The sequence below is a fragment of the Dunckerocampus dactyliophorus genome, chromosome 18 (assembly GCF_027744805.1).
Source record: "Dunckerocampus dactyliophorus isolate RoL2022-P2 chromosome 18, RoL_Ddac_1.1, whole genome shotgun sequence".
NCBI classification, from domain to species: Eukaryota; Metazoa; Chordata; class Actinopteri; order Syngnathiformes; family Syngnathidae; genus Dunckerocampus; species Dunckerocampus dactyliophorus.
The window spans coordinates 15,509,466-15,528,653 of NC_072836.1; the positions used below are offsets into that span (position 1 = coordinate 15,509,466).

At 40.2% G+C, this 19,188-nt stretch overlaps 1 protein-coding gene across 3 annotated transcripts; it reads left to right on the top strand.

Annotated features, from left to right (window-relative positions):
• Positions 1 to 973: 973 nt before the first annotated feature.
• LOC129171218 (paralemmin-2-like) lies at positions 974 to 19,062 on the top strand. Of its 3 annotated transcripts, XM_054759652.1 has the most exons (4): positions 974 to 1,310; positions 1,392 to 1,605; positions 14,607 to 14,683; positions 17,553 to 19,062. In XM_054759652.1, exons 3-4 carry the CDS (start codon positions 14,638 to 14,640, stop codon positions 18,368 to 18,370), a joined length of 864 nt encoding a protein of 287 aa, XP_054615627.1. In that variant the 5' UTR covers positions 974 to 1,310; positions 1,392 to 1,605; positions 14,607 to 14,637; the 3' UTR covers positions 18,371 to 19,062. The 3 variants fall into 3 exon arrangements, with proteins under 3 accessions (XP_054615627.1, XP_054615626.1, XP_054615628.1); XM_054759651.1 differs by lacking the exons at positions 974 to 1,310; positions 1,392 to 1,605 and adding an exon at positions 9,221 to 9,418; XM_054759653.1 differs by lacking the exons at positions 974 to 1,310; positions 1,392 to 1,605; positions 14,607 to 14,683 and adding an exon at positions 15,969 to 16,089.
• The last annotated feature ends 126 nt before the right edge of the window (positions 19,063 to 19,188 follow it).

Sequence of the window (19,188 nt, forward strand, 5' to 3'; positions counted from 1 at the left end):
TTTTTTTTGGCCATTTTTTTTTACATAACCCCAGGAAATGGTCATTATAATGGCAATGGCTTAATTTATTTTGAACATGCATACAAGTTTCATTGGAATACATCACATAGTACAATTCACAGTTCCAAATGTCCAAAAAGGAGCAGGAAGAAGCAAAATTTATTTAATCCGACACCTTGTCTGTTACAGGCTTAAAGCAATACATTTGTTCACTTCCTGTCTTCCAAAAGTACTCTTTGCCAATTTTAAATACATAGGAAAATGATAAGGCAGTACTTCAATGTGGTACAACGGGACTCAAGGTTTATAATCACTGTAAATAAATTATATAAATCATGATAAATAATGATGCTGGAGCCTATCCCAGCTGACTTCGGGACTGGTCGCCAGCCAATCGCAGGGCACTTATGGACAAACAACCATTCACACTCACATTCATACATATGGACAATTTAGATTCGCCAGTTAACCTAACATGTATGGGGTTTTTTTTTGGAATGTCTCAATGCTAATACTGGCAAATGGCAAAGGTGTCATTTTTAAATCTAATATTTAATTTCTCAGCTGCATCTGTTCATGTATCAGCCTCCCCTGTCTTCTTCTGCATAATGTATGAGGCTATTTCACACACAGACCCATTACTCTCTCATAAGGTGGCCATTTATAAGATCGAGTCCAATGCCAGTATAATCCGCGTGGGGCTCGTAAATCCACATTTATGGAAACATTGTCCACTCATTCAGATGTTAAATGTGCAATCAGTGCCCACTCTGTGATAAAGCTGTGGTGTTGGACTGTCGCCATGCGAGTGTGAGAGTGTAACTATCGGACATCGATAGTTAATTATTAAGAGTGGAAGGCAGGAATCAATTTGATTATGCAATACATTGCAACACTTATTACAAAACGACAAAACTTAATTCATGAAGCACATTGCAAAGAACACATTATTGGTGGTGTGACTAACTGACTTAAAGGTTCAGACAACTCCAAACTGCTCCTTCACATCGAGAGGAGCAAGTTGAGGTGGCTCGAGCATCTAATCTGGATACCTCCCGGACGCCTCTCTGCTTAGGTGTTCCGGGCATGCCCAGCCGGGAGAAGGCCCCGGGGCAGGCCTAGGACACACTGGAGGGATTATGTCTCACAGCTCGTCTGGGAATGCCTTGGTGTCCTACTGGTGCAACTGGAAAGTGTGTTTGCGATAAGTTGCAATGAGTCTGTGGAGGAACTTTGGCCCACTCATCTTTGCAGAACTGTTGTAATTCAGCCACATTGGAGGGTTTTCCAGTATGAAGCGCCTTTTTAAGGTCATGCCACAGCATCTCAATAGGATTCAGGTGAGGAGTTTGACTAGGCTGCTCCAAAGTCTTCATTCTGTTTTTCTTCAGGTGGACTTGCTGGTGTGTTTTGGGTCATTGTCCGACTGCAGGACCCAAGTTGGTTTCAGCTTGAGGTCACGAACAGATGGCTGGACATTCTCCTTCAGGATTTTTTGGTAGACAGCAGAATTCATGGTTCCATTTATCACAGCAAGTCTTCCAGGTCCTGATGCAGCAAAACAGCCCCAGACCATCACACTACCACCACCATATTTTACTGTTGGTATGATGTTCTTTTTCTGAAATGCGGCATTACTTTTACACCAGCTGTAATGGGACACACGCTTTCCAAAAAGTTCACCTTTTGTCTCATCAGACCACAAACTATTGCCCCAAAGTTCTTGGGGATCATCAAGATGTATTCTGGCAAAATTGAGATGATCCTTAATGTTCTTTTTGTTCAGAAGTGGTTTTCGCCTTGCAACTCTCCCATGCAGGCCGTTTTTTCCCGTGTCTTTCTTATGGCGGAGTCATGAACACTGACCTTAACTGAGGGAAGTGAGGCCTGCAGTTCCTTGGATGTTGTTGTTGGGTCTTTTGAATGAGTGGACGCTGCGCTCTTGGGGTAATTTTGGTTGGCCTGTTCCATGTTTTCAGCATTTGTAGATAATGGCTCTCACTGTGGTTTGCCGGAGTCCCAAAGCTGTAGAAATGCCTTTATAACATTTGAGCCAATGATGGCCACAAATAATACAATGGCCACACTGTTTGAGTGGAGATTTGCTTGGTAAATACAGTACAGAGGTGCCTTGGTTTAGGCCATTAAGCTGTTCCAAAAGGTCCGACTGAAACCAAAACGGACTCTAACCAACATTATGAAAGCTTTATTGGTCCTACAAGTGGACTAACAATTATGCATTCTCGTCGGTACATGGTTGCTTATTCTAGCAAGCGCGAGAGTGCAGCCGAACACGTACACTGAAAGATGCTTTAAGTAGGAGCATGGGAGCAAGTGTAGTCTTCATAGTGTATGCAACAGTGAACAACTTCATGTTGCACTCATCTGTTCTTTTTAGGAGATGGTTAAGGGAAGCTGGAAAGGGTTAACAACCGTTAGCAAGTCGCCGCTTCCTTCTACTTAACAAGCATTTGACAGAGCTGCCCTGGCAAAAAAGGCGATAAAGCACACAGCAGCCATCTGCAGCTGCCTCGTATGTCGAGGATTTGATCCTGATTTGACTCAATGATGAAGTTACACTGACATCAGGCTACATGCAGGCCTTTGAATGGGTCTCTCACTCACACACACACACACACACACACACACACACACACACACACACACACACACACACACACACTCGGTGTGGCTCACAGCCTGCATGCCGCAAGATGACAACTGCACTGAAATGAATCAAACCGACATTTAGAAGAGGGTTTCTAAGCCTCAAACGGAAAGGAAATATTCACATTATAAAAAAAAGGAAGCAAGTACAAGTACCATGAGCAAAAGAGTGAAAATGTATGAGAGCATAACTATATTGTAGTTAGTATTGTCGTTAGTAATCCATTCCATAAGCTCCAGTGAAAAACAAATTATATGAAAACTGAAGCAGTTTTTCCCATAAGAAATAATGTATCATGTATCAAATTAATGTATGTAATGTATGTAATTAATGTATGTATCAAATTAATACATTCCAGACACCCAAAAATATAGACAAAAACAAATTTGATCGAGAATAATGATAGCGTACAAGCAAAAAACAATGCAAACTACTTATAAATGATGTATAAAATTGACGAATGAAAATTTAACATCACTTTTATCTTTATTTTAGACTGTTGTTAGTGCTGGCACTCACAACTTTCTTTGGCCCCATGGTGGGCTATTTTGCAGTCGTACTCGAACTGATACCGAGTCATCATCAACACGTAGGACGCTGTGTTTGGTAAAGCAGGCAAATGAACTATTTTTTTTACGCACAATGTTTGGCCGTACAATAGCTGAGATGGTATACAAAAACTGGGGAAAAATGTTGGCGATTATACCTAACCGAACCGTACGAAAGTGGGGCGTACGAAAACCAAGGTTTGACTGTACAGTGGTACCATGTACAGTGGTACCAAATACGCTATCACGTTGATCATGTGCGCAACAGCAACAGCTCGGTTTGTATACATTTCTAAGTTAAAGTAAACATGGCATACATGTTGTGCTGTTACGAATACACTGCATGAGTCCAGCTGTTTTCGTAACGTACTTTTATCACAAAATGTCCCTGTTAGCCTCATGTTAGATACCCGGAATCGGAAGTCATTGGCTGACTCAATAGTTCTTTGCTAACTAACACAGTTATACCACAACTCTCGAGGCTTTTCTTATTGATCACAGCTGCAAAATAACCCACACTGGAGCCAAACAAAGTTGCGAGTGCAAGCATTTTGATAAAGAATGTGAGAAACACTTTGAATTCAAGAAATAACATAGCAAAGTATGAAGGTGTCATTTGTGTGGATCCCACCTCTCCTCCGCTCTCAAAGATCTTCAATCATGGTAAAACTGTTCCCAAAGATACAACGTGGCAGCAAGACACACGGACACCACCTTCCTGTTTTGCCATGAGTTATTTCTTGAATTCATTACCTCAATAACCCAAAATGGAGCCAAAGAAAGTTTGAAGTGCCAGGATTTTGATAAAATAGTTGAAAAACACAATAGAATAAGTCAAAACAGGAAGATGTTGTCCGTGACATCGTGTGTTTGGGAACACTCACATTAAGAATCACGTCTTCAGTGAAAGTAAAAGTAACCTTAAATGTGCATTTATTCCTTTCAGTCATCATTTATATGCATTTCTATACATTTTAAATTGTTTTCTACATGTAAAACTATAAATAAGTGTTTTGTGTTTACATTTTTGGGTGTCCGGAAAAGAATAACCGGATTAACATTTATTACTTATGGGAAAATGTTATGTAAGTTTCCATTTGAGTCGGATAGAAGGTTTGACGTTACAAGTATCGCGTGACAGGGTGGACACATACCGACAAACAACCATTCACAATCACTTTCACCCCATGGGCCATTTAGAGTCAACAGCATACCTGTCAACCCTCCCATTTTCCCCGGGAAACTGTCGTATTTTGCCTTTCTTTCCTGTAAATTTCCCGTATTGACTTGATTACAGTCATTTCTAATAATAAAGGAGAAAACATGGTATATCAAATGACCTGAAGTGCTAATCGATTGATTTCATTTAAGACTAAAGCAGTCGTCTACAGTTCTATTTGAGAGTCTTCTAATAAATGAGGCTTTCTGCTCGGTTATTTAGTTGAGGAATTTCTGCTCCTGGGTAATAAACCTTGTTTAAATTCAATTTGGTTGGATTACTTCATTCATACTGCACGCTTGAAAACCTCTTCATCCCTGGATTGCAATGCAATGCTCTCTTTGACATCAGATCATTTAGCTAAGGGCTTTTCTCTGTGTCTCTGAGTGGAGATGATGTCATATGTCTATGATAATCCTTCCAACATCCTTCACATAAGCCTGCTTCCACAGAAAGCACATCATGGGAATAGGGCGGTGCATCTGTGAAACTGCAGGAGCAGTGCCAACCAAACTTCAAGCACCACCATTTCTCATCTCATTAAGCTGCAGGCGACATACAGTATCATGATCACATTCACTCTGAGGCGGTATGTTGTGTGTGTGTGTGTGTGTACAGTATATGCCTATATATGTGTGTGTGTATGTGTGTTTATGTGACAACGGCTGCCATGAAAAGATAGCATTTCCCCCTGGCTTGCCAGTGACCTTCTTAATGAGCATCTTCATCATATTCAAACAGAGCTAAGAACCCCGGTGGTGATTCCGCTTCAAAAGCATCCTTCATGCACGTTGTACGGAAATGAATGCGATGTGCTTCATATAAATACTGAAAAGAACAGCAAGATATTCTCAATTAGGAATGCTCCGATCAGGGGTTTATGCTGCCAATTCCAATACCGATCATCCAGGAGTGAAATCGGCCAGTACCGATACCGATCACATCACAGATTAAGTGTACATTTTCTGATTTCCTATTGGCTGTATGATATGAAAAAGGGAACCGAAAAAATCACCTTCATTTAGACAAAAACATATATGACTTACTTTTTCAAGAGAACATATTACTGATGAAACTTACTGAGGATGAGACAACTCTGGATGTGAGGCATCAAGGAGCGGGACCCCAAGCGAGAGAGCAGTTGGCAAACCCGATGTCCTCCACCGCCGACGAAGGCCGGCCATCCAACCAAATCCAACCACTTTTCAGGCTATCCGCATTAGACCTCCGACTGCCACACTCACAGGCGAGTGTCCAGCGTTGGCCAATTAGCCGCCGCCCAATCGACGAGCCTCGAAAACTCACCACATCTCGCCAAATGCTGCACCAAACTAAAGCTTTTTAACGCGTCACCCCAGCAAGATATTTTTCGTGGCATGGGTGCAAAATTCCCATCACTCTCACAAACGACAAGTAAATCCCACACAGACGTGATTGTTTTGGTTTTGGCACGCCTCCGCAGTTTGATGGAAAGGAAAGGGCGGGAGACGCTAGCTACAAGCTGGTGGGGATCTACTGTAATTTTTTGTTGGGGTTCCAGTCCAGGACCACGAGCGAAGGGTGAAAATCTGCCAATAATTGATACGCACTAAAAAAGGGCACAGCATCATAACATGCACGAGCAGTTGCACATGCGCAACACAGCCCAGTTATACAATGACTGGACTGCAAATTCCTTGCAAATTCTTAATAACCGACACGTTTCAGAATAGAAAGAAAAAAAAAAAAGACTCTAAATAAGACTCAAAAGTTAAACGGCACGCTAGCTCACCCTTGACTACATTAATCTGCGTAATAAAAACGCGGCATTTAAATGTGGTTGCTCCTCTTGCAAGTAATTACTGACTAATCAGAAAGACTCGAAAGAAGGCTGGAAATAATCCACAAAGTCATGTAAATTGCCCAAGTCCACCACCGTGCAAATGTCCTTGAGTGAATACGCAAATAGGACTTGGGTGCAAGTGTCGGCTGCAAGATTGCGTATGTAAATCCATTATCCCTAATTCAACAACATTATTTTAGTGTTGGAACATTATTTTACTTGGCAGCTAATGAGGATACGGATGGATATTAGGGTGACTGCAATTTGTTTTTTGTGAATTTCAGATTTTTCATAGATAAATGGATAACTTTGACATAGAGGTTACTCTCACGCTTCACTTTTCAGATCTGGAAAGTGTCCACTTCTCTTATACAGTCCATAGTCTGAAAGCATCTGACAAAGTCAGGGTCAATACTGTAGAAACAGGTGGAGCTAAAGTGGGCTGACATTTTATTGCTCGGATGGCATGAAGGAGGTTCAGAGTTCAAGTTATGTGCGAGGAATGTGCTCTGTATCTATCTACAGCTTCACACCAGATGCCGACTCCCTCACACTTTCCCAGAGACAGTACATGTTGTTTTAACAATTGAACTGTTTGTCAGAGTGTGAGCTGATCAATATGTTTGTAGCACACCACAGTCTCTCGCTTCCTCCTCTCTCCAACAACAAACTTCAGCAATCTACAAAAGTTAGCCAAAAACAGGCCAACTTTGACACTGAATCCTCAAGTTTTCCTTCAGGCCTTAACACCCTCATCCATTCCCGTTTTCTCAGAGACAGTGTATCAATAATATCATCATGTTTCAAATGGGGGGGTTCGGGTAAAAAACAAAAAATAACTGAGTCCAGTAAGTGCCAGCATTGTGTTCAGTAGGAAAGTAATCCGTAAGAAATACTGTCTGTCATGTCATGCTGTCATGTTTCTACATCGGTCACATATGGCGTCACATATGGTTAGCAAGTCTGCCTCACAGTCTGGTGGATCTTGGTTTGAATCTCATCTCAGACCACTCTTTGTTGAGCAGGCAGTTACAGTTACAATTATGTTTAAAATATAATGAATAACGCTCCAATAGATTGGCCACCAATTATCATCGTCCGATTTTCCTTAAAAAACACGTAATAAATGCCTTTCAAAGTCGATCACAAAAAACGATCGCCATACGACATGAGAATTCATGTCATGACAACATAGACGTGACATGAACGTGCTCGTGTGCTTTGTCACGTTGACAACACCCGTATTGAGTCGACAAGGAACACACTTTGTCGCGTATTGCCGCGAGAATCAACACGAGTCACTGTAAAACCTCAAAGGTTTCAGTTTGACAGCTTGCCACAGGCTACGCCAATTGATGCCAGTGTGTTTGATCACTCACTTGGCAAACCTATTGGCGTTTGACTTCTCTTGCATCTTTCTTTACACACTTTTATCTAGCTGTTCACGGCTGTCTAGCTAACGAACTAGCTAGCTAGCTCGCTAGCTACAATTATCCCCTGAGCTTCTCGTGTTCGGACTCCAAATGTGATTTTTGTTTTTAAAACAAACAAGCAATGTGGTTACTTTGGAAGTGGATATTCCCTCCACCTGGTACGTAGTAACTTTTTCAAGTGTCTATTGTTGTCGTCATACTATACCTGTATGTCTTGTCCTCCAAACACTATTTGTGTGCTGTTGTTGAATGAACATTACCTATTTGCCTGGGGCCCTTTGAATTATCAAATGGCGGCCCTGGCCAATAGCGCTCATCATAAATAAATTGAAAAATGTACAGTTAATCCATGTGATCGTTATCGGCCATACCAATGGTAAGTCTGTATTCATTTTGTGCTTTTAATTTGAAGTTGTTGGAAGCTATGCTGCTCCAGGTGGTGAAGATGGCGTCGCGGAGGACGTTCAGTTTCTGGAGCTGATGTCCATTTTTGTAAACTTCTTTTGCTGTCCATCTCCCAAATGTTCTTAATTGGATTTAGGTGGGGGGAGCACGCAGGATGGTCCAAAGGAGGGATATTTTATTCCTCTGGAAAGAGTCCTTTGCAGGCAGACATTGTGAACTGCAGCGTGTCCTGTTGAAAAACCTAGTCATTACCACACAGATGAGGGCCTTCAGTCATGAGGGATGCCCCCTGCAACATCTCCACACATCTCCACCAGGTGACGTTTGACGCCCCTGCACAACCTGAAGCTCCATTGTTCCATTGAAGGAAAAAGACCCCCAGATCATGATGGCGTCCCCTTCACTGTGCCGTGTGGAAGATATCTCAGGTGGGATCTCCTTGTCATGACAGTAACATCGGAAGGAAACAGGACCTTAAGGGTACAATTTTTTCATCAGAAAATAACATCTTCTGATCATTGCAATGTGAAAACTGTGCTTTTGATCAGCTGGTAAACAGCCTATTTCACCTTAAAGATTGTTTGCAATACATTCCTTACTCCAAAAAATGGTTGTAAATTTTGATCAGGAGTGTTTTAAATTGTCTTTCTGTCTGTCTTTCTGTTTTTTTTTTCAGTGTGCTTTAAACCAACATCGAATTTCACCTCATGTCAAAATAAGTGGAGCACACAAACATTTTTGGATGTCACTTCAATGGTCTGCACTCATTTGATCGGTGCTGCCTGAAGTGAACATGCCAAGAAGAAGTTCATGTTCTGCCTAATAATCAGTGCTCTGTGAAAGGTTTGAGGGTATGCGCGGACCCTGCTTGACTTCTCTTTTATGTAAAACCAGCCATGACAAAGTGCAAATACCAGTGACCCACTTTGGGCAAAGACAGCGAATGCCGCAGCATGCTTACAGCTCACATTATCAGCGCAGATACAGTGTCAGAATGCATACTATGTGCTGTGTCATTGAACTATTTCCATCGGCATCCCTGCACTCTGCCAGCTGTAGCTGCCCACTTTAATCCGTCAGTTAGTGTCTTGTAAAAAAACACCCCCAAACCCCTTTCTGCTTCACTCGGTGCTTCAAGCAGAAGAGCTCCTCTCTTGTTGAACGTAAAGGGGTGTTCAGTAAGCAACTAAACAGTGGGTGGAACCTACTATCATGACTACAAGAGTCTCATAGCCAATGTTTGAGTTGACGTAAGTCTTTTTGAAACTCTGCTTTCAACTTTTTTGTTTGAGAAGCCACAAAGAGGATTTGTATGTGTGAGGGGTAAGTCATTGAAAATATCTTTTAATATATGAGTGTACATTACAGCAAGTAATTCCATCCAAAATAACTTGTTTTCTTATAGCCACAGCTTATAAAGTAAAAACACTGTAAACGCTCCTTGTTTCAGATGTGCTGTTTATCTTAGCTTCACTGACAGTTGTGACAGTTAGAACTCGAAGCTATCAGGCGACACGCCTCGGAAGACCAATGAGCTGCAGAGCACAGCAGGTCTTTTCTCCAATATATTCATTCGTCATAAATATTAACCGATGTAAAGTCACTATTCCCTGGAGAGGTGATCAAGGCGACCACGAGGCGGCAAAACAAAAGGTGTGTTGTCATCATTTGCTGCATTCTTAGACCTATTCTAGTTAAATTAATCTGAACTTTCCGGCTTTGATATTTTCATATTGAGTGATTACTGCCTTGGGTCACATAGCTGACTTGTTTGCAGCTGGTATGGGATCAATTTATACTACAGTAAGTGCGCTCTTCACCAGGCCATAATGTAGAACAGTGCAACTTTTTACAGTCACTGACCCCTTCAGACATTTGACCTGAAGCCATGTGCCCGCTACTCCTGGACACTTTAAAAACAAAAAACGTTTTACCTCCGCCAAGCGCAGCGCAAAGCGCAAGCACGGTGCAGGTGTTACAGTATGTTTTTGCCGCCGTTTGACTCTTTGTGTTCAAAATAACTTGAAAAGTACTAAATGTATTTGGATGAAACTTTCAGGAATTGTCAGAAACGGGATATGGAAGAACTGATTACATTTTGCGAGTGAGCTGGATCACCGTCTGCATACAGGATTTTTTTTAAAGGATTCTTTAACACTGAGAGATCGGACCATTTTTCGGCATTTGTGCATATAACTCCACAAAAAATGGTCAAAGCACTTGGGGGGGGGAAAAATACAGGACAAGTTTCCAAAAGGTTATACAAAATATCAAAGACTGAGCCAAAAAATGTAGGTTTACTATTTTGGTCAGAATAAATATGGGGGGAATTATGGCGCTTGGCGGAGATCTGCGCTCTTGTCCTCGAGTTGCATGGTCACATTTTGACAAAGTTTCACATGAGCACTGATAAATAGATAAGTAAACATCCTCCGTATCTTTTCTTCCAGTTTGATGTTGGCATCCTTCCGTTTGAATGGCTTGAATATTTTTGTCCGCTCACGATGGCTTTGGTTTAAGTCTGCACAGCCAGTGCGAGATCGCAAGGCTTGACGAAAAACATTATCAGGAGTGAACCATAAAAAACATTTTTTAACAGTGGTAAATGTTTGCTGTACACTTTACCTGGATTATCACATATTTTTTACCTTTTAAAAAATGGCGTGGCCAGAAATGTTGAATTGTGAATGTGTTGTCCGTCTAGAAAGTGAATGAATTGAGCGGTGGATTTTATTTTGTTTGTTTCTCACCTCCACATGGTTGCAGTTAAATTCGACCAGCCCCACCCTCCTGATGTCGCGTGTAATATTTAATGGATTTTGCCAAGCTGGGCTGCCTCTTCTTCAACACCTTACTCATGTGTCCTGGGCGGGGCTCCCTAAACGCCATTATGACTCCTATTCTGTCCCAGTGGCAAGTTATCTTTAGTTCAATGGCATGTGGCATTACATGAGCGTCTGTACCAGTACCCCTCGCCCCCCCAAGTGTTAAGTGTAGCCTGAGAGCAAAATAACATAAATATTCTTAATAATATAAATAAATAATACATGCTATCCCTTACTGCTGGCTTAAAGCAGAGGTCACATACTGTATGCAGATGAGTGAAAACGGCACATTTGGAAGAACGACCTCGAGTGGGGACAACACAAACACACACACACACACACACACACACACACCGGTTGCCAAGTTACCCTGCTGACTTCACGAATGGGCTTAACCGTTCTTTTGGTAAACAATTAGACGCTAATACAAGTCGTCAACATGCTGTTTATTATCAAATGTAGTGTTTTCGGCGTATGTCTCACAAAATTAGTTTTCCATATTCATGTTTAAGCAGCATTGAGGACACATTGATCATTTATTCATTCAGAACCCTGTTTAAGCGCACAGAAAATGGCAAATAAATGTTAATTGGGGCATTTACTACTTCTTGCTCGCTCTGCTGTCATGTTGAATTTTAAACTCTGCCCCCTCTTCTTCTACCAAAACCTGCTTTAATTTTAATTAGAGAATAATGTCTAATGTCTATTTTTTCCACAGTTTAAAGAAAATGTATGGACAAAACAACTCGGATGTCTCTTATTGAAAAGCAGTGACCTCACAGTTTCGTTACACTCTGCCTCGTGTCTGACCCCAACTACAGTTGAAGCTCATGCGTTCCTTGAGGCGCGAGTGTCTCCGTCCACGTTCCCTCCTTCACTTGTCAGCCTGAGGTTTAGCCCCCCACTGCAGGTCTCAGCAAAGACCTTGTAGCTTATCTGAGCCTCATTTTATGAAGGTTCATTCACGTGTATTTAAGTCAGCCGTGACATTACAGCCTTAGACAGATTCAGTATGCTGGCATTCTTGCTTGCGCACACTGAAAAATACGCTCTGTGCGCTGTGTGAGATTACAGTTACAGTGATGCAACTAGAAAAGCCCTCGGAGAGCGCAGAACTCAGCCAAGCGCCACAGTTCTCCCCATATTGGGAATGACGCCATAGGTATTAGTCCTTCATTTATTTTATGTAGAAATTTAGATTCCTTGACCATGAAAACACACCATTAGCAATTGGATTCATAATGATATCAATATTAGTTCAGTTGTTATTCACAACAGTCGCATTTTGCTATATATAATGGTGTTTATTGCATGTTTATAGCTTCATTTGTTGTCTTCCTACGATTAAAATTCCAAAGGTCCCCTATTTTTTATATTCTGGATCATAGTATCCGGAATTATTGCATTATCTGCACCAGTCTTTGATATTTCGTAGAACCTGTTGGAAACTTGTTCTGTATTTTTTTCCAAGTGCTCTGACCATTCTCTGGAGTTATATGCACAAATGACGAAAATGGTCCTATCTCGCTATGTTAAAGAATACTTTAAAAAATGCCTGGATCCAGACGATGATCCGGATCGCCACAAAAATGCAATCACTTCTTCCATATCCCTTATCCCATATCCCACTTTATGCGGGCATTATGTCCCGGGACCACCAGAGAATGGCAGAAAAACACGAGTAATTGACACGCCCATAAAAATGCGTTTCATTGACTCATGGCTCGCTCCCATCCAAACCCAACCAACTAGCTTTACGTTGCCATTCTCCTCCGATTTTGGATCAACATTTGCAACAACTGACAACCGACTGAGTTTCAGCTTCCAGAACCCTCGCCTTCTCTCTTCAATTGCCGTTATTTACTCCCAACACAGTCCAGGTTTAAGCCTTAAATATGCCTCACACACGTACTAAACTCATTTGAAGTGCAAAATGGATAGGTCCTCATCAGTAATTAACGATAATGTACAATGATTGATGAACAGATGGAATGGAGTCACTATGGTGCGTTTAAGGACCGCTGAACAAATTGCGAAATCTCAACGCTTGACGAAAAAACATTGTCAGTGAACAGTGGTCCTTGTATGCTGTCCATGTTACCTGTATTACCACATACTCATACGTTATGACAATGAGATGTGTTTTCTGTGAAGAAAAACGGCTTATTTTCAGGAAGAAGAACAAGTTGGATCAAAAATCAGCAAATGTGTGCGAATGTGCTGGGAGGCACTGCACACTTTGGGGGGCCCAATTATTTCCACCAAGAGCCGCATGTTGAAAAATTGACTGTGGGGCGCTTTGCTCATTTACATTTACATTTTGTAAACCAACCTGTGTGTATGCTGTGTGTTGGTATTTGTGTTATAGGTGACGAAGCGTTAAAATGAACTTTTTCTCCTTACATTGCATTTTATTTTTTTAAAACATCATTTTTACAAATATTTCAACTTTTTCCTTGTAATGTTATGACTTTATCCCAAAATATTTTGACTTTATTCTCATCATATTACTGTATAACATTTTCCCATCCTAGAGGCACACGTATTCTTTGTTTTGTTTTTTTGTCATGCTATTATGACTTTTGAAAAAAATCATGTTGCTTTTTTTCTTTAATATTTCAACATTACGCTTCTAAAGTATAGTTTCCCTCATAAGGTTATTTTATTATTGTAAAACTAAGATTTTTTGTTCTCATAACTTTCCCACTTTTATCTCTTACTGTTACAATTTAATTTTCCTAATATTCTGTTGTCATTCTTGTAAAATGACTGCTCTTTTCTTCCGTTTTTACTGTTGTTTCTTTTTTTTAGTTTACCGGTTAAATTCATAAAGGACCCTGAAAAAAACTACAAATGGTCTTCGGGCCGCACTTTGAATAATCCTGACTTAGGCAAATATACGGTATATAACATACAATTGTATCCAGCAATGTCCAGATCTTTTTTTAATATCAGTAAAGACAAATATCAGTTAAAACTCAACTAATAACAGGAAGTAGGAATGCATTCAAAATTTGATATTAAAATAAAAAGTAGAAAAGTTTAGACAGAATAATATTATGAAAAATGTAACATTAATTAATCATTAATACATTAATCTTTAAAAAATAACATTAAAAAAATGCTCAATAATAAATAAATACATTTTTATTGAACATATTCCACAAACCATGGCTTGTTTTTGCTGCTGTGAGAAACAACAGTATCATTATCTCTATATAATCGACTTGTAGCCCGTCTCAGTCAGCGTCATGACTACGCCTGCTTTGAATCCATTATTTCTTGGCTGATAATAATTTACCATAACTACGTCTTTCCCTGAAGTTTAACTCAAGGTGACAGAATGGAGTCACGGCTAAGAAGCGGCTCTACTTAGATTGGGTTGGCATCACGTTCCTTCTCCTGCTTCATGGCTTTTAGAGACCATATAAGAACACGTAGCGTATTAAGTTTGGCTTCAAACCCTAAAAGCCTTAATATGTTTATACACTCAACAAAAATATATCCATAACACTTTTGTTTTTGCTCCCCCCTTTCATGAGATGAACTTTTTTAGACAGCATCATTATTGCACGGGTGTGCCTTAGACTGGCCACAATAAAAGGCCACTCCAACATGTCAAGTGTTTACTGTATTGGGGGTTGGATGAATGTGTATAATGACAATGAAGGTGTTTTTGGTTTCAGTGAACACAGAGGCTGCCGGTAAGACCTCATCATGGCGCAAAGGATGTTCCATGAAAGTGGGCAAGATGGCAGGTCAGGTAAGATGGCAGGAATAGGTTCTATGGCAACTAATCATCATTGGTGTGTTGTCAGTCTGATCAATGTAAGTACAGTAAATTCCGGCGTGTAAGCCGCACAGGTGCATAAGCCGCACCCACTAAATTTAGAGAAAATAACCAGATTTGTTCATATATAAGTCGCACCAGTGTATAATGTGCACATGTTCACGTCATAAAAAGACATACTGTGGCGCGCACAAGTCCGTGAGGACCAGGCAGCTCCTTATTTGACAGGAGCCTATCATGAACTATGAAAAACCTCACGAGCTCGTCAACCCATAGGAATTTGCTAGAGATCATTATCATATAGCAGTCTGACTCACGGTGTCATCTTACAAACAACATTAAACTCATCACACAGCAACTTAACACTCCAAAGGTACCTAGGAAATATACACTACAAGTACCAGTACGAGCTGTCATGAGATTAGAATTTAGCCATAGATTAGCCGCACCGCTGTATAAGCCACAGGGTTCGAAGTTTAAGAAAAAGTAGCGGCTTACACACAAGAATTTTCGTATGAATTTTTTTTTTTATGAAATAATTGAAATACAGTAAAACATCAATCTAACAGATTCAGCAAAAGAACAAAATAATCAAAATAATTTTCTTGTCAGTCACAGCAATTCTAAGGGCACAGTCATAACTGCCCCATTGGTCCAATGGAAACATTGGCAGACACTCTTTCCTTAAATACTGGTTTTTGATTGACTCTATACACCTTATATGATAAGTACTGGATTGTGAATTGCTGCTCTGTTCTGTAAAATACACATTTTGGAAAAAATGCATCAGTGGTAGGCCAGGAAATGTATCACGTATTATTAGCTCAGATAGTTTTATAAGGGGTTATAGCTTCACCTGTTGCGCAGGCTATATATACAGTATATACAGTATATACAGTGTATATATAGTATATACAGTGTATATATATAAGAAACGTAGCATAGAAGATGGATGGATGATGGATGCTACAATGACATTATTATTATTATTACATTATTTTTACTCATAATATTTACAAATTATGACTTTTCTCATTACATTACTTTTTCTCTTAATATTTTGACTTTATGTTTTTAAAGTTACTGCTGATTTTATATTTTTTGTATATTTATATATATATATATATACAGTATATAGTGTCAGTGAGGTTCATGTCTGTATATACAGTATACATGGGTGTGTGTGGGTGTGTGTGTGTGTGTGTGTGTGTGTGTGTGTGTATAAATCTTTCTGTATTATCACTTTTGCTAGTTTCCTGTGACCATTGAGTGCCAACAATTTGATCCACATCTGTAAGTGCAGAGACTGCATGAACATTCATCTGACCTACACTGAAAATAACTCAGGCATCCATCCATGACAGATGAACAACTTCTGGGTCTGGAGACGTGTTTCCTGCATTTGTGTGTTTATGCTTTTGCAAACAACATTCCCTGTGTTTAATGTTACTCTGCCCAAGTTGCGCCTTGAGGGAATGACTTAATGATGAGACTGAGGTGAATGGTGTGAACATTGCCAATGTTATATTTGGCTCACTTTCTACTTCTAGTCTACTTTTTTTTTAAATTTGCCAGAGGGATTTAAAAAGCCACTTTTTGCTCATATTTTCAGGCAGAATTAAATATTTAGACAGCTCACACTAGCCAACAAACCTCTTATTGCAGGGGTGTCCAAAGTGAAGTTCGGGGGCCATTTGCGGCCCGTGGCTGTTTTTTTATTGGCTCCCGGCGCATTCTAAAAACATAGAAAAAATATAAAATCAGTAGTAACTGTACAAGAATAAAGTCAAAATATTAAGAGAAGAAGTACTGTAATGAGAAAAGTCGTAATGTCATTTTAATAGCATAAAGCCCATCCATCTTTTATGCTACTTTTCCTCACTAGGGTCGCACATATAGACAAACAACCATTCACACTCACATTCATACCTTTGGCGATACCTATCGGTAATTAACCTAACATGCATATTTTTGGAATGTGGGAGGAAACCGGAGCACCCCTAGAAAACCCACGCACGCGAACATGCAAACTCCACACAGAGATGCCCAAACAGAGATTCGAACCCAGACCTTTCCGATCTCCTGACTGTGTGGCCAACCTGCTAAACACTAGGCCACCGTTCATGGTGACATGTTAAATATAATAATATATATTTTATATATTTTTTAGAAGTTGTAATATTATGAGGAACAAAAAAACAAAGATGTTTGGGAAGTAATTTTTGGAAAATTAGGTTGGGGAAAACCTTATGATATTATGGGAATGAAGTCGTAATATTGTGAGAAGAAAATTTGCAAGAAAATTATTTAAAAAATGCAACTACAGCAATGGTAACTGTAGAAATTTTACAAGAATAAAGTCAAAATATCAAGAGGAGCAATAATGTCATTTTAGTAGCATAGAGTTGAGATGAAAAGATTTTTTTAATTGGAAAGTCTTTAAAAACAAACAACAGAGAAGAAAAAAACAGCTATAATTTTACATGAATAAAGTAAAAATATTAAAAGAAAAAAGTCATAATTGAATTTGAAAAAAAAGTCACAATTTTTATGGGAATAAACTTGTAATATTATGGAGAAAAATTAATTTTAGTAGCATTTCACCTATATCACAGAGATCCATTTTTTTCTTAAAATATATATAAATCTAACTTCTTAGCATATCAGTGGAAAAAGTTTGGACACCCCTGTCTTATTGTGACCTTTTAAGACCTTTACCTTTTAATTACACCCAGACTTAATGCAATCTATGAGGATTATTTTGTCAACCGTGTTTTTTCACGTTTTCATATTCTTCCGCTTTTGAATATATAAGCAGCTTCCCTTGTCTTTGATATTGCAGTTCTGGGAATGGTAGCAGTACAAGTGGAAAAGGACCCCAAGACAGGAGCCACCGTTGTCCGGTCAGTGGCGCCCATGTCCACAGAGACCAGTGCTCCGCCGGCCACGACCGTTTTTGACGACGGCAGGAAAAGCATCCATGCAGTCGCTGGGTCAGGCTGTCAACCCTCAACGGAAGAGCTTGGACAGATTTTGAGTGTTGTCGACGGGGTTGGAATGAGAGTGGTGCTAGATGAGGTCCCCGTCACCCCAAATGAAGCAGAGTATAAAATGGTTCATGCGGAAGCAAACAGAATTCCCTTTGGAGGAATGCAATGTTTTCCTGCCCAGGGTATGTCCAAAAAGAACTATATGCAGTTCGACAGCTCCAGAAGCCCTAACTCTGACGCTAAACTGGGGATAGAAGTCACCTGTGAGAGTATGGGAGCGGAGGATGTAAACACGATGGTGGTTCGAGATGCAACAGGAAAGGAGGTGAACATGGAGGATCGAAATCTGGAGGAAAACCCAGTCACCCTTGTGTTCCTGGGCTACACCAATTCTACCCAAGAAATGCAGGATATGCTCACCGCAGAGCGAGTGATTATCACTGAGGACGGAGATGAACACATGCTGGGACCGCAGTCAACATTACACAGTGGAACAGATCAAGAGGTGGGAACAGAAGGTGAAATGCAGCAGAACATTCCCCTGAAGGAAAATGATCAAACAGCTCAAGCCCAGGAAGATAATGCCGATAAGGAGTCATCTTCAACCCACGCTAAAGAGGAAAAATCCCAGTCGAAGCGCAAGACTTGTCAGTGTTGCTCGGTCATGTAGGACGTTTGATCGTAACCATGCTTAGCGATCCGTCAAGGATGTACCACGCCTTTCACCCAGAGACAGCTGGGATAGGCTCCAGGTGACTCATAACCATGAACAGGTGATAGAACAATCTGTTTCTACCTATGAACCGCTTTATCCTCCTGAGAGCCAGCCATTACCCCACAAAGAAATGTGTTTTAGGGCAGAAATGTGAATGTAAACCAAAAACCGCCAGCAGTTTACTGTCAGCTGACCCCCATTGTGCTCATTTAGACAGTTGACATGCATCACGGGGCTATTTTTTCCTGAAATACCAAAGAAGTAAACCACAAACAAATGTCTACTGCAGAGGACACAAATGCATAGGTTGGCTCTCAGGAGGATACAAAATATGAAGAACTCATTTCACACACATACAACCTGCTTTGGACTTCCCCATGACTTCCCACCATTTGACTCTGACTGGTGCTATGCTGTAAGTCAGCAAATGTGGACAGGCAGCTTCTCAACAGCGCTCTCATGAAAACCACTTCCTCCCCCTAGAGGAGAAAGGCAAGCAAATCATCATGCACTCCTCCCCCTGTTTACCTCAGGACATTTTTGTGCTCCTTTTCACCCTCCAAAAACTGTTTTATATGTTTTGTATGCAATAATAATATACATGGGTGGAATGCAAGTATATTTGCATGGATAAAGTATGTTTTCTGGTTCCAGTTACTTCAAATAAAATATATAATTACAGTTAATAATTATTCTGTTGATTCTTTTCAGAACTGAATCGACTGTATTATTTTTATTTTGTATTATTATTATTTTCTGAAATACAATACTGA